Source organism: Cololabis saira, chromosome 12 (genome assembly GCF_033807715.1).
Source record: "Cololabis saira isolate AMF1-May2022 chromosome 12, fColSai1.1, whole genome shotgun sequence".
NCBI lineage: Eukaryota > Metazoa > Chordata > Actinopteri > Beloniformes > Belonidae > Cololabis > Cololabis saira.
The window spans coordinates 27,629,349-27,641,411 of record NC_084598.1 but is presented as its reverse complement, the minus strand read 5'-3'; the positions used below and the strand labels follow the sequence as shown (position 1 = coordinate 27,641,411).

The following is a 12,063-nucleotide window of genomic DNA, read 5'->3' as shown; positions in this document are numbered from 1 at the left end:
TGTGCATGGCCGACTGTTTGTGTGTTGTAGTGTGAGTGTGTGAGTGTGTGTGTGTTTGTGTGCTGAAGAAGTTGAGTGGGCGCCGGTATGGGGAGGGTGAAGCGACAGATATTAATGCAGCCTAGCTCCGGTGTATCGATCTGTTTGCTGCGCCAGGCCGCCAGGGACCCGACTGGCGGCAGACGAGTGTGTGCATGTGCAAGTGTGCGTGTGTGTGTTTGTGTGGGGATGAGGGGCGACGGTGGGGTGTGGGTGGTGTTGGGAGAGATAAGAGATGGATCAGAGGGAAGTGAGCTCACACACAAATGCACACAGAGTTTGTTGTGCACTTGTGACTGGGTGGAACAGTTGACCTCTGAGTTTCTGTGGTCACAATCCCACCTCACCAATTATTGGGTATGACCGGCTCTGTTAAAGGGGCACTTTTATCCATTTCTAATATGGTACATCCATAAACTCTGGAGGCCTCCAAGCAACCGATGCACAGGTATCCTGGCCATACTGCAGCTTTTGGCTTCGGACCTTAAAGGAACAGTCCAGTGTCAAAACAACTGCAGGTCTATTATAAGATGGTAACGAAAGTTCAAACTTCATTAGGGACCAAAACGACGTCAATCAGATGGGCTGTTCCAGTTGGAGATTCCAACAAGGAAGTAAAACATTCCAATTTTCAAGTGCAAATACACCACAAACCTTGCATGTGGTACAGCAACTCAAAGTGATTATGCTCCGTTCTGCTGTGGCAGCATACTGCATTACGGTGGTCGTTTCTGAAAGCAGCACGCCGGCTCTACATTAAAAGATCAGAACGTACCGGTACTGGAGTATGCAGTTTTGAAAACGGCCTTAGTGTGGATTGTCCTCCAAAGAGAGAACACGGTTTATTTTTCCGTAGGTTGAAGGCTGACTGGTTGAACAGTATCTTGGGTAAAAAAAATTACTAGATCACCTATTTCACACTAACACGACCAAAACTAGCCCACGCCTGACGTTAATTCACCTCCTGAAACCAAACATACTCAAAATCCTACTCAAGAACTCTCTTAAGACTCTAATACCGCTGCTTTTCAAGAGTTATTTTAGGTTTCGGGAAGTCCCAGTTTCCCATTCATCAGCCCCAGTCCCTTTTTTTTTCTGCTATCCACTTCTTCTGACCACAATCATTTCTGGAGCTGGGGCTAAATCCTCTCAGTTAAGCCACATTCTCCTCAGCATGAGGACGTAGCGGCGCGCTGCGTTGATAGAGCCTGGCCAGCCTGGTGATGGATTTTGCGGACTGGCAGGTACACAAAAGCAAACATCCATCTGGTGGAGCGCCTGATACGCCACAAAATGAAGTATCTTTTCAGGAAGATGTATTTAGCTAGTCTCCTAAGCTTGCGTAGCGGCAAATGTGGGGTAAGTCTGTTTCACTGAATATTTTTGTCTTTAAACCAATCCCATCCTGGAATTTTCTTTCTTTTTTTGGAGGGGTGAAGGGAAGAGGATGCTAAAAAGATGTTGACTAGAGCTCCTTGTTTTAATACGGCCTGAACTACGGGACACAAAACAAAACGGGCCCTCCAACCTCTCTCTCCTCTCACTTTCATCTGGATCTGCACCCCAACCTCTCATATTCTTTCCCCTCTTCCTCACTGTCCTTTCATCATGTGAAGAGGGAGGGAGAGCCCTCTTGGCCATTTCTACCACTCTGCCACCCCAACCTCAGCCTCCCCCTCCTCCCCTTTTCCCAACTCATCTTTTGCCCATCAGGTCCACTGAGAGCCCCTCAAACAACACCTTGCACCTACACATTTACACGCACACATATGTGCACCATCTAACCCCCCCCCCACACACACACACACACACACACACACACACACACACACACACACACTTACTTTCATTTTCTGTGCCCTACACTTCAAACACATGAAAGGATGCTCTGCGGGGACCGAGGCTAAAGAGAGAGTTGGCGGTAAGGAAAAAGAGGAGGAGGGGTGCGGGTATAGAAGCAGGCTTGAGAGGGAGATGTATAGGAGAGATGAGGAGCCCGAGGCGGGGAGGGAGGTGGGGGTCACGGAAGCCCCACTGGAGACTAGGTCAATGTCAAGGGGCTCTCACTGCAGAGATTCACGCCAGCCTCCCAGGAGACAAAACGGGCACCTCCCGTCCACGTCTCCCGTGCTCTCCACATCCGAGCGTGTCACTTTCTTAACGAGCTCCAGCCGTTAATTGGAGGAAGGGAAAATGCGGAGGGAGCATGCTAAAGTGTTTTAGATAAAAAACCTGTAAACAGTCAGTGGACATCTGGAGAAAGTTGCGAGCTGTGCTGCCCGGGTCTCCTCCATTTGCTTCAGAGTGTGACAAAAAACCTTTTAGGGAAATGTTTTTTTAATTTCTCGGTCCAGAAGAACTTATTTACCGACTCTTCCCTCGTGTCTTTGACCGGTTCATTTTTTCTGACCATTTTCTTTCCTTAGTTCCTTTGACTCTCGTTCCTGGGGTCCCACTACCCTCTTCCTCTCGTACATATGCAGCGTTTGAGTGCTGCTCACGAGTGCAGGATAAAGAACGGAGTGGAAACTATCAAACTATTTCAAATATGGGAGCGAAAGGAAGGGAGCGTGTCTTTGTTGCACCAGAGTGACTGCCTAAAAACCAACAAGGCTTCTGGGAAAGGAAGCCAGCGATCAGACCGAGCCCTGAGCCATTAAACCCTCGCAACGCGCCGCATTCTGCCTGTAAATCCTCTAAGATACAGGGGAAAAGGCAATTAAAACATTTATAGGCTTCGCCCCCTAGATTTGCAGCCAGCAATTAAAAATCATTACTAATCAAATAAAAATAAAAGTAGCTCAAACTACAATTCAGCCGGAGCATCGATTGGATTTATGCAACTGCAAAAGAGCTCATAAAGACCGGTAGGGCTAAATACTAAATTCCTTACAAAAATGTGAGAAAAATATTAACGTTTAATGGCAGAAACAGTGAAATTAATATAATGCCAACATATAAAACTGAAACGAGGAAACTTTTCTCATTTTCTTTTATTCCTACCGAACCACCACTCTCAAGCTAAAACCGGAAAAATTTATGTCTGTAGAAAATGAGTAAACGTGCGACATGCTGGCGGTTTCCTGGGTGTTGGGAGATTTAAAGGGGTTGGCAGGCAGCCAGCGAGACCTCCTGGATCAATCATGGCGTTGATGCATGTGAAGGCTTGTGGGTGTTGTTAACAGCAGAGAATCAGGGCGGTCAGAAATCACCCGGAGTGGCACCTTGACACTGGGTGGGCAAGCGCCGTAAATAGAAATGTCAGCCGTCTCCATGGCGGGGGTTTTATCCTGACAGAACGTGGCACACCTTAACACGGTGCTCCGAACACAGCGCTTCACTCTGGGGTCACAAACATGCACTTGACCCCAGACAGGTGACGGACAAGTTTTCTTTTGTTTTTTGTTTTTTTAAAGAAGGAGTTGAAATTTATGAGTAAGAGGAAGAAAAACTACATGGCGAGCTTTCATGAGTCAGATCTAACAAGAAAAGCGAGATTAAAAGTGAAGAATCCACGGCGTGCAGTACACCAGTAAGGATGATGAAAGCTGTTCGCAAACATTGATAAAGAGCTTGCACACTGACCGTGGCCGTGGAGGCCCATGCTGCTCGCTAGCTGATAAAGGCGCTGCTGCTGCTCCTCGTAGGACCCCTGCTCGCTGAGCGCTGACATCATGCGCCTGTAATGCTCCTCAGGGCTCATGTGGCCGTGGCTGCCGCCCGCCTCCCCTATCGGACTCTGTGAGTTTTCTGAAGAAGGAAGAGGAGACAGTTCATCAGGAGATATACAGCAACTCGAGACAGCAAACAAACAGCAGATAGTCCTAACTCGTTACCGCTTTTGGGATTTAAAGGAAACTTTATTTTGAGCATGATGTTAAATGGCATGTTCGGGTCATGACTGCGTTGGTGCGCCACGAGAAAGTCTTTGCATAATATTTTCAACCATGCATAAATTTCACTCATTAGTGTCTCCCAAATGGTTATTTTAGATCTGCTCCTGAACGACAAAAAGAAAAATTAAGGCCTCAAGACTAACAGACTTACAGGAATTATAGGAAAACAGTGCGATGACTCCTGTCCTATCCAGAGTACATGAATCCTTTTTGTGGGGGAGCTTATTTGCATAGAAATTAAAAACAATTAAAAGAAGCAGAAAAGAAAATATTCCAAAGATGTTGGCGGGGGAAAATACTTCAAACATGTCCTGATAGTATTTTTTGCTTCTTTGGACGGAGGTCTGATCCGACTCTGCAGAAGTTGTAATTAATCATGTTAAGTCATGGAAAATGAGAATCGTTCAAGTTTCCGTTTGTTAACAGGCAACAAATAAGAACATAATGTGTCTGAGTTATTTTCCTTCAGTTGTGCTGTTGCTGTGATGTCACACCTGCCCATCGCAGTATCGATGCAATTGAATATTTTGCAGCCGTGATCTGATTTTCTTCAAGGAGTCCCTCTGACTAAAAAGGAAAGGTACCTTTTTTTTGCGGATTAATTTCTCTCAGAAGTTTCTACCCCAAATATGTCAACTCGGAGCCTTTACTCTGATCATTATGTCCAAGATGCAGCATGTGTGTATCACCGCTGTGTAACTGATGTAGTGTATGATATCTTTCGAACTGTCTGTCTCCATATTTAATCTCTCTCTCCCTCTGACCTCCCTCCTCCCCTTTTTCCCAACGGTAACGTGATCTAAGGTAAAGGTGGTGGGGGATATATGGGGAGGTGGTTCAGAAGTAAGAAGAGGCAGACTGAGGATGAGCAGGAGGAGGGAGAAGCGAGGGTTATTTTAACCACCCTCCTCCTTATTGAAACCTGAGTCTGGCCCCGGGCAGGCGAGCAGAAGTGGCGCTGAGGAGCGGAGGTGGGGTTGGAGGTGGTGAGGAAAGAAGCAAACACGCAAGCATCTCTGTCTCCGCCGCCGAGCTCCAGCTAATCCGCCCAGGGTCCTAAAGTGTATGTGCTTGTGTGTATGTGTGTGTGTGTGTGTTTGCCGACTAGTCTGTGCCTGTCCTAAGTTTCCCTGCTCTCTAAACACAGCAGTGGGTGCCGTTTATGCATCTGAAAGAAAAATAGACATCATTTACACAGCAGCATCCAATCTTTCTGGCTCCATCCATACTCTTTTCTCAAGCTCTTTTTGGTCCATTCCTCCACCTGCATTAGTCATTAAAGGATAGCGTCTGTCGCCAGCCTCGGGGGCGAGGAGATGTAAGCGGTATGGACAACACACACATTCAAACACACGTACAGGTGTGGAGGCAGGCTTTGGGTGTGGACAGAGCTCTAGGTTAAGACACAGGATCAGCAGTGTTTTGAAATGGCTTAAATGCATTTCTGTGCATGGCTGCACACACACACACACACACACACACACACACACACACATATATATATATATATATATATACACACACACACACGTACTCGCAGAGTCTCCTGTATCTGTCTTTGTCATGTGACCATACAGCTAATTTTCAATATAAATGGTTGTTTACTATAGGGGTTGTTTGGTTTTTGATTTAGAAGCATGAAACCAAGCACAGGCTATGAAAGGGACAAAAACACAAACTCAAAATAAAATCACACATACCCCATGTGTCTGAGAAAGAAGCTCAGGCAGAGCACACAAACAGACACACACACACACACACACACTTGTAAACGCACACACTCTGAGACAATAACAAACCCATGCATCTTTCAGTGGCTGAGTTGTCAAAGTAAGACGATAATGGCCCAGAATGAGTGTTTCTATACACAGAGAAAGAAGCTCCAGGCAGGGCCGCTGCCAGTCCCAGGTCACTCAGTGGCTAAAGGTCAGAAAAGGACACATGCTAAACTTTATTGCAACCAAACTCAACACAAAATGTAGCCACCATGGGAAAAAAAGGTGATGTATGAAGAGCATGTTGGTATCTGTGTACAGAAAAAGGCTGTGTGTGTGTGTGGAGGAGTTGTTGGTTTTAGTACTGCATAATGAAACAGTCGAGAAGTCTTCCTCCGGAGCCCAGGAGGAGAGACCCAGAGCCAGCGCCACACCGGGCGCCCACTTTCACACCACACAAGGGCGACATGAATAATAGAGGACTGCAGTGGGATTTAAGGACAAACTAGGAGCGTTGCCTCAAAAGCGGGCATGCCAATGTCCGTGATTTTTTGGCCTGGCTAATTTTACAAAGTTGGACAATGTGAAGACACGGCATGTCTGTGTGTTTGGGAAAGGATTCCCTGTTAAAGCCAATCAAACTGCAGCTGTCAATCATCCCTGTTCACATCAAAACTGTTCAAATTAAGACCTGCTGCCCTGAAATGATTCATTCAGTTCAGGAGAAGGAAGGAATAATGCTGAGTAGCTAAAAGTCTACTTTGGCACACCGATAAATATTAGTATAATTGCGATCTCTGCAGAAAGTTTAACTTTCTAACTCGTGTAAAGGGGATAAGTCTGCATTCAGCCGGTCCGCGGTATTCTGCCACCTACAGGTACGCGTACCACTTTTGTCAGCACAGGTCTGCTGACATGTTTTTGTGCATCTTTACAGAACTTTCTTCTTTATTCTGCATGATACTTCTGCCATCACTTAACATTTTAACACCCACGTTTTGTCAGAAAAAGCAACTGCATCTGCCACATCACATTATTCAAACATAGTTACCTTTTGGAGATAGACTGCGTGACTTCTTGCTGTCGGAAGGACACTCGCTGCTGCTGTTGGGAGAGAAGCTTCTCCTTTTGCCTAGAAGGTCATCTGTAAATGTACGCACACACAGAGATGGAGAAAGAAGAGAAGAAAAGTCAGACAACAGACCAAACAGACAAAACTGATATTGTTGTATAAAGTACATGGCAGCTGCTTTTGAAATGCAGAAGAGAAAGTGATAGGCGGAAAAGTGGAGAAGTATAGCGGTTGAAGCAAGCCACGTGCATCTGGAGATGTGCCTGATCCGTCAGCAGTTCAGGGGGTGCCGGTACCACTGCGGATGACGGACCTGCCCAGGTAATCCACATGTGTCTGTTTGACTCAGGAAGAAGAGCTTTCTCTATGTGTCTCTTCCAACATCTGGATCCCACAGTCTGTTATTCCCGTCTTTGTTTCTTTTTTTTTTTATTTTACCCAGATGTCATAAAGCTAGTGACTGAACTAAAGTGCATGACAACATCTCTGTTTTCTGCTTGAGGTGTTTCCATCAGCTGGCATCCTGGCTTCATCATTTGTGAGGTTGTTTTTTTATTTTATTTATTTTTTATGTTTTTACCTCCACATCCCCTCTTGCAATCCTCCCTTCAAAGACACTCATTTCTTCATCTGCTTTTCTCTCCCTCTGTGCTCATCAAGATTAGTTTGAGCCATACTCCCAACAGGAGCTCTCTCTCTCTCTCTCCTCCCGTTAATACCTTCCTGCTCCTCTTCCCTGCTGTCCCTCTGCCTCCACCTCCGCCACCAAAGCGGCGCACCGACTGTACAATTACAGAACCCCCTACTGCTGCCTCCTCCTCTCCTCCCCTCTCATCACTCTCCTCCTTCCCGCCCCATAACCCTCACCTCCACCCCCTCCAACACACCTCAAATCAATACGGGCCTAATCAGCGGAGGGAGGGGATACCGAGCACATCGCGTGCAGCGCCGGAAGGAAAGAGCAGTTTGTCATTGCTCCGTCTATCTCACCTCATTTCTATCTCTATCTCACCTCTGTTTTTCTCCAATTCTTCTGTTTCCTCCTGCACATATACAGCTTAGCCACAGCAGCAACCGCTCCTATTTCTTTCTCGCTTTCACTGCATAGTTTCAAGGGTGGGGAGGGGGGATTTTTCCTCTGTCACTCACTCTTTTTTCAATAAAACTGTTTTTCATTTTATGACATAGCATTTTGAGTTTAATTGTAACTTTACAGGATTTTAGCAAACATCTTGGAAAAACAGGGATCTAATTAGATGATGATTAAATCCTTGTAATCTCACTTTAAAACATGATGATGCATTCATGCTCAAATGATTAAAAAAAAACTATTAATATTACTATATTATGGGCTCGGTGACATATGGGAACATGACTTCATCGACACAATCTTTACAGCTTTAATAAGTATTACATTTGTTTTATCTTCTATACTCAAAGGAAAATTGAAGGCCGTTATACGAGTCACAAGTTTCATTGATTATAGCTATCCTCCCTTTCTTAAGGACTCATTCAGCCAACCTCGTTCTGAAATTTTGTACATCAGGGGTTTTAGAACTGGGTAGCTGTTCACAGATTATACTTATATATACTATCAAATACAACAGCTGGTGATAACTACAGATAGTGCTGGAGCAGAGAAGTTTTAGCAGCAGCAGCACTAGAACTCCAACCCTTTTGTAACGCATGACAATTTATTCAAATAACACCGAATGGCATCTTTTCATTTACAAACATTGCTTGCATTACAGGTAAATAAACACGAGAATGACAGAAACCACAGAGAAGGAGAAGAATTTTCAAAAATGTGAAACCAAGTGAGGGGAGAAAAGGGAAATGTAGTTCTGGAGTCATGAAAAGAAAATCAACTTCAGATTTTTTTTTTAAAAGTCACAGGATCAATCGGGTCTCTAAATTCAGAGCAAAAGACCCAGCAGACATAAAAAATGAATAGTTGGATCACAAACAAGAAGTCAAAAAGGACATCAGCCGAGAGCATCCGGGGTGTGGGAAGAGGACCCACAACCCCTGCTTTATCTGCAGCTAATAAACAGATGGCCTGCATATAACAAACTCAAAAACCTTGATGTGCAAATAATCAGGAAAGGAAAACATAAATCTACAAATGAAGCGTGCCATGTTGGCTGCTTCCTTCAACAGGCCCCTTTGAAACCTAAAGCAGTGCAAGAAAAAAAATGATCATCTGCTGCCAGAAGATCAGAATGATCTCTACATACTTATAAAATCAAATTACAATAATCTTACAACATCACTGGAGCCATACTCGCACATGACGGCTACAGACAGCCACAGTTATTTACAGAAGGTAACAGTTAAATGAGAATATATTAAAACGAGTAATGAGAAATAAGAGAAAAATTAACAAAAGCTACTCTCAATCCCTTTTTTCATCCCCTCTTCACCACATCAGCCTTAAAGTGAACCAAGAATATGTTTTACATGGTTAGAAGAACGCATGAGCACAAGCTTGTTCTCACTGCACATTCCTCCTTTATAAACACAAGTTTTTGTGTAGGAAATGGTGTACACATGGCCTTCTGCGTGTGTGCATCCGGCCCCAGGTGTTGAGGGGAGGACGACAGGACCAGGAAGAGAGGAAGTAAGGAAGGAGGTTCACTAATAATAGAGGTGTTTGATGTTGCCTCTTAGGTCCTAAGGAGATACATGCTCTGTAACATCCTTAAAGATAGAGAAGGGGGTGTAGTGAGGAGGGCTAATGGACGAGATCATGCTGACGTACACTGAATGGTTTTCAGAAATGATTCTTTCTCTGTCGTGTCCTTGACGATCTTTCATTCTGTTTTTTCCTCTTTTTCAAACCAAGTCCAATATGGCTCAATGGCCTATTCAAAAAAACAAAAAAAAAACTCATAGATGGTCTCCATCTATCCTATTAGTGAAACCCCATTAGTTAAACCTCCTCTTCTTCAAAACTCACGCACACACTCACACTCACGCCCAGAGCCTCTCATGATCAAACACACACACTGAGTTGTCTCTTGAGCCGACCTCACTCAAGACACTGCGTCTCCTGAGCTAGCGCCTGAGGGCCAGAGATTTGAGGGCGGAAAGCTTTTAAAGCCAATTAAATGGGGTTTCTTAAAGCACCGGCGCTCCCTTTTAATGCCAAACACTGAGCTCTGCTTGCGTCTATACGAACCCTTTTACTCCCACTAACACCGCGCACAGTCAACTTTGCGACCCCGGGCCTTTTCCGATCACCTATTTGTTAATTTTGCTGAGGAATTAGTGGTTATGGAGCTACAAGTTCGGTTTTAACTTCCAGGCTGGGATTCAAAACAGGGCAGTTTTTTTAGGATAAAGAAAACCATTATCTGCTGTGATGTGGCCCCTTGTTTTTTAAGCATTCTTGGTAAACACAGTCTGCTGCAGGGTAACTTTTGGAAAGCCATGTTCAAGCCTCCGTCTCAGTTTGTCCTTGCTGGTTAACCTTTTCTTTATTTGCTGTCCCTCCCACTGAGAAGAAAGATGGATAAGAACAGAGGGATGGAAAGAGAAAGAGGACACAGCGGGACCTAAACCTCTCGACTTTCAGGTGATGCCACCAAAGCAAAACATTGGGAGGAACGGCCTCACCTGTTGTTTTTTTTGTTCTGTTTTGTTTTCTTATGTATGCATTTTTTGTTTTTTATGATTTCCTCTTCTCAGTCAAACACCAGTCCTCCTCCTTTTCCTCTCTCCATCCCATCGAAGAGGATGTTGACAGCTCAGACAGCCAGACTCCTTAATTCCTCTCTTACTCTGTTAATCTGTCATCTTTATCAGGCCGCGGATGTATGTGTGTGTGTGTGTGTATGTGTGTGTGTGTGTGGGGGGGGGGGGGGTTCTGGAGAGACGAGCTGAAGGGCGGGGGCGTGACAGGTGGGGACGTGGGGTGGGCCGCCAGCCACAGCCCCCCGATCAATCTCCACATTACAGCTGACAGAATGGTGCTAATAACTTATTGATCCCCCCTCCGCGCGCCGGGGCCTCCGCCGGCCCTGAAAGCCCTGCCATTGATTGGCTTACGGGCCGATGCAGCTGGGAAAAGGATGAAGCGGGTGGGGGAGGGATGGACGGCGATGGCTGATGCATGGGGTTGGGGCTGCGGCGAGAGGAGCTTCTGATCACGCCGAGAGGAGGATGCACTGCCAAGTTGTGCAAATGAAAGAGTAACTGCTGCATAAAGTACATCTCTGTTTGTTTCATTCTCTGGTGAGGTAGGAGGAACTATGAGATAGATGCAGGAAAATACAGGTAGGGGGTGAAATCAAATGATGAGACTGAATCTGTGTTTCTAAAATATACAAAAAGACCTGCACAGGTAGAAGAAGTAAACTTTCCATCATCAGGAAGTGAATCTCGACTGTTGTAAGTCAAGCGCTCAGACGGCCACTGTTGCAAAACTTACTTTGGCCTAAATTTTTTAAGTTAAGTTTAAAGAGCATTCTGGGCGAGACAAGACGAGACTGCACAACTATGTTGAAAAAGAAGATAGGAAGTTTTGTGTTTTACCAATATGTGTGACGGTACCAACACCTCTCTACCCTGGAGGAGCACAAACACTGCTGACAGAGCAGCAAAACAAAGATGAGGAGGGACTCTGGTTCTTGTTAACAACAGATGGTCCAAACGTCCGCATTACTGTGAAGCAACGTCTCTGCAGCCTGGTTACTGAACTGATTTACCTGCCGAGGCTGCAAGTGACATCATCACCTCAGATACCAGGGTCAAACACATCAGTCTACCGCACTCCTGCAGTTTCCTTGTTTTATTCTACATTTTTACTGCAACAAAACAAATGCATGCGTTTTCTTTGGACACTAAAACTGATGGACACAAAATAATCCTCTTGCGCGTTCCCAAAGTGATGTTTTGGACCACACATTGAAACTTTTGCAGCAATAAATCTCAAAAAAATGTAATTAAATGAAATGTTTCATTATCCTCTGTTACTCTTGCATTTACTGCTCTCTTTATCAAATCTTTCAGTCAATCTTTCTAGCTTTCTTCCGCTTGGAGCAGCTGTTACTATAGCAACAATTCATGCCAGAATGTCCATGATAATATTGTTAACAAGCAACTTACCATCGCAGGTTATTAAAGACTACTTAACTTTTGAAAGCAACAGTAAATAAATATATGACGCATGCAGGAATGCGCTGCTTAATAAACCAAACAAAATAAGCATTACAAAACCTTTTCCAACAATTGCAGCCCAGTTGCACCTCGGTTCAGCTGTTGGACGTTTGAAATATTCACTACCGCATGTCCCTGTTTGCCTCAGTAAGACAGAGCTAATATCAGTGGAGATCACAGA

General features: G+C 44.8%; 1 protein-coding gene across 3 annotated transcripts in view; it reads right to left on the bottom strand.

Annotated features, from left to right (window-relative positions):
• The window catches only part of samd11 (sterile alpha motif domain containing 11), a 53,002-nt gene that overhangs the window by 15,323 nt on the left and 25,616 nt on the right, over window positions 1–12,063 (bottom strand). For all 3 annotated transcript variants that reach the window (XM_061736335.1, XM_061736336.1, XM_061736337.1), the window contains exons 5-6: window positions 6,702–6,794; window positions 3,625–3,789 (exon numbers count right to left, since the gene is read on the bottom strand). In XM_061736335.1, the coding sequence (XP_061592319.1) occupies window positions 3,625–3,789; window positions 6,702–6,794 (258 nt within the window). The remainder of the gene's footprint in view (window positions 1–3,624; window positions 3,790–6,701; window positions 6,795–12,063) is intronic.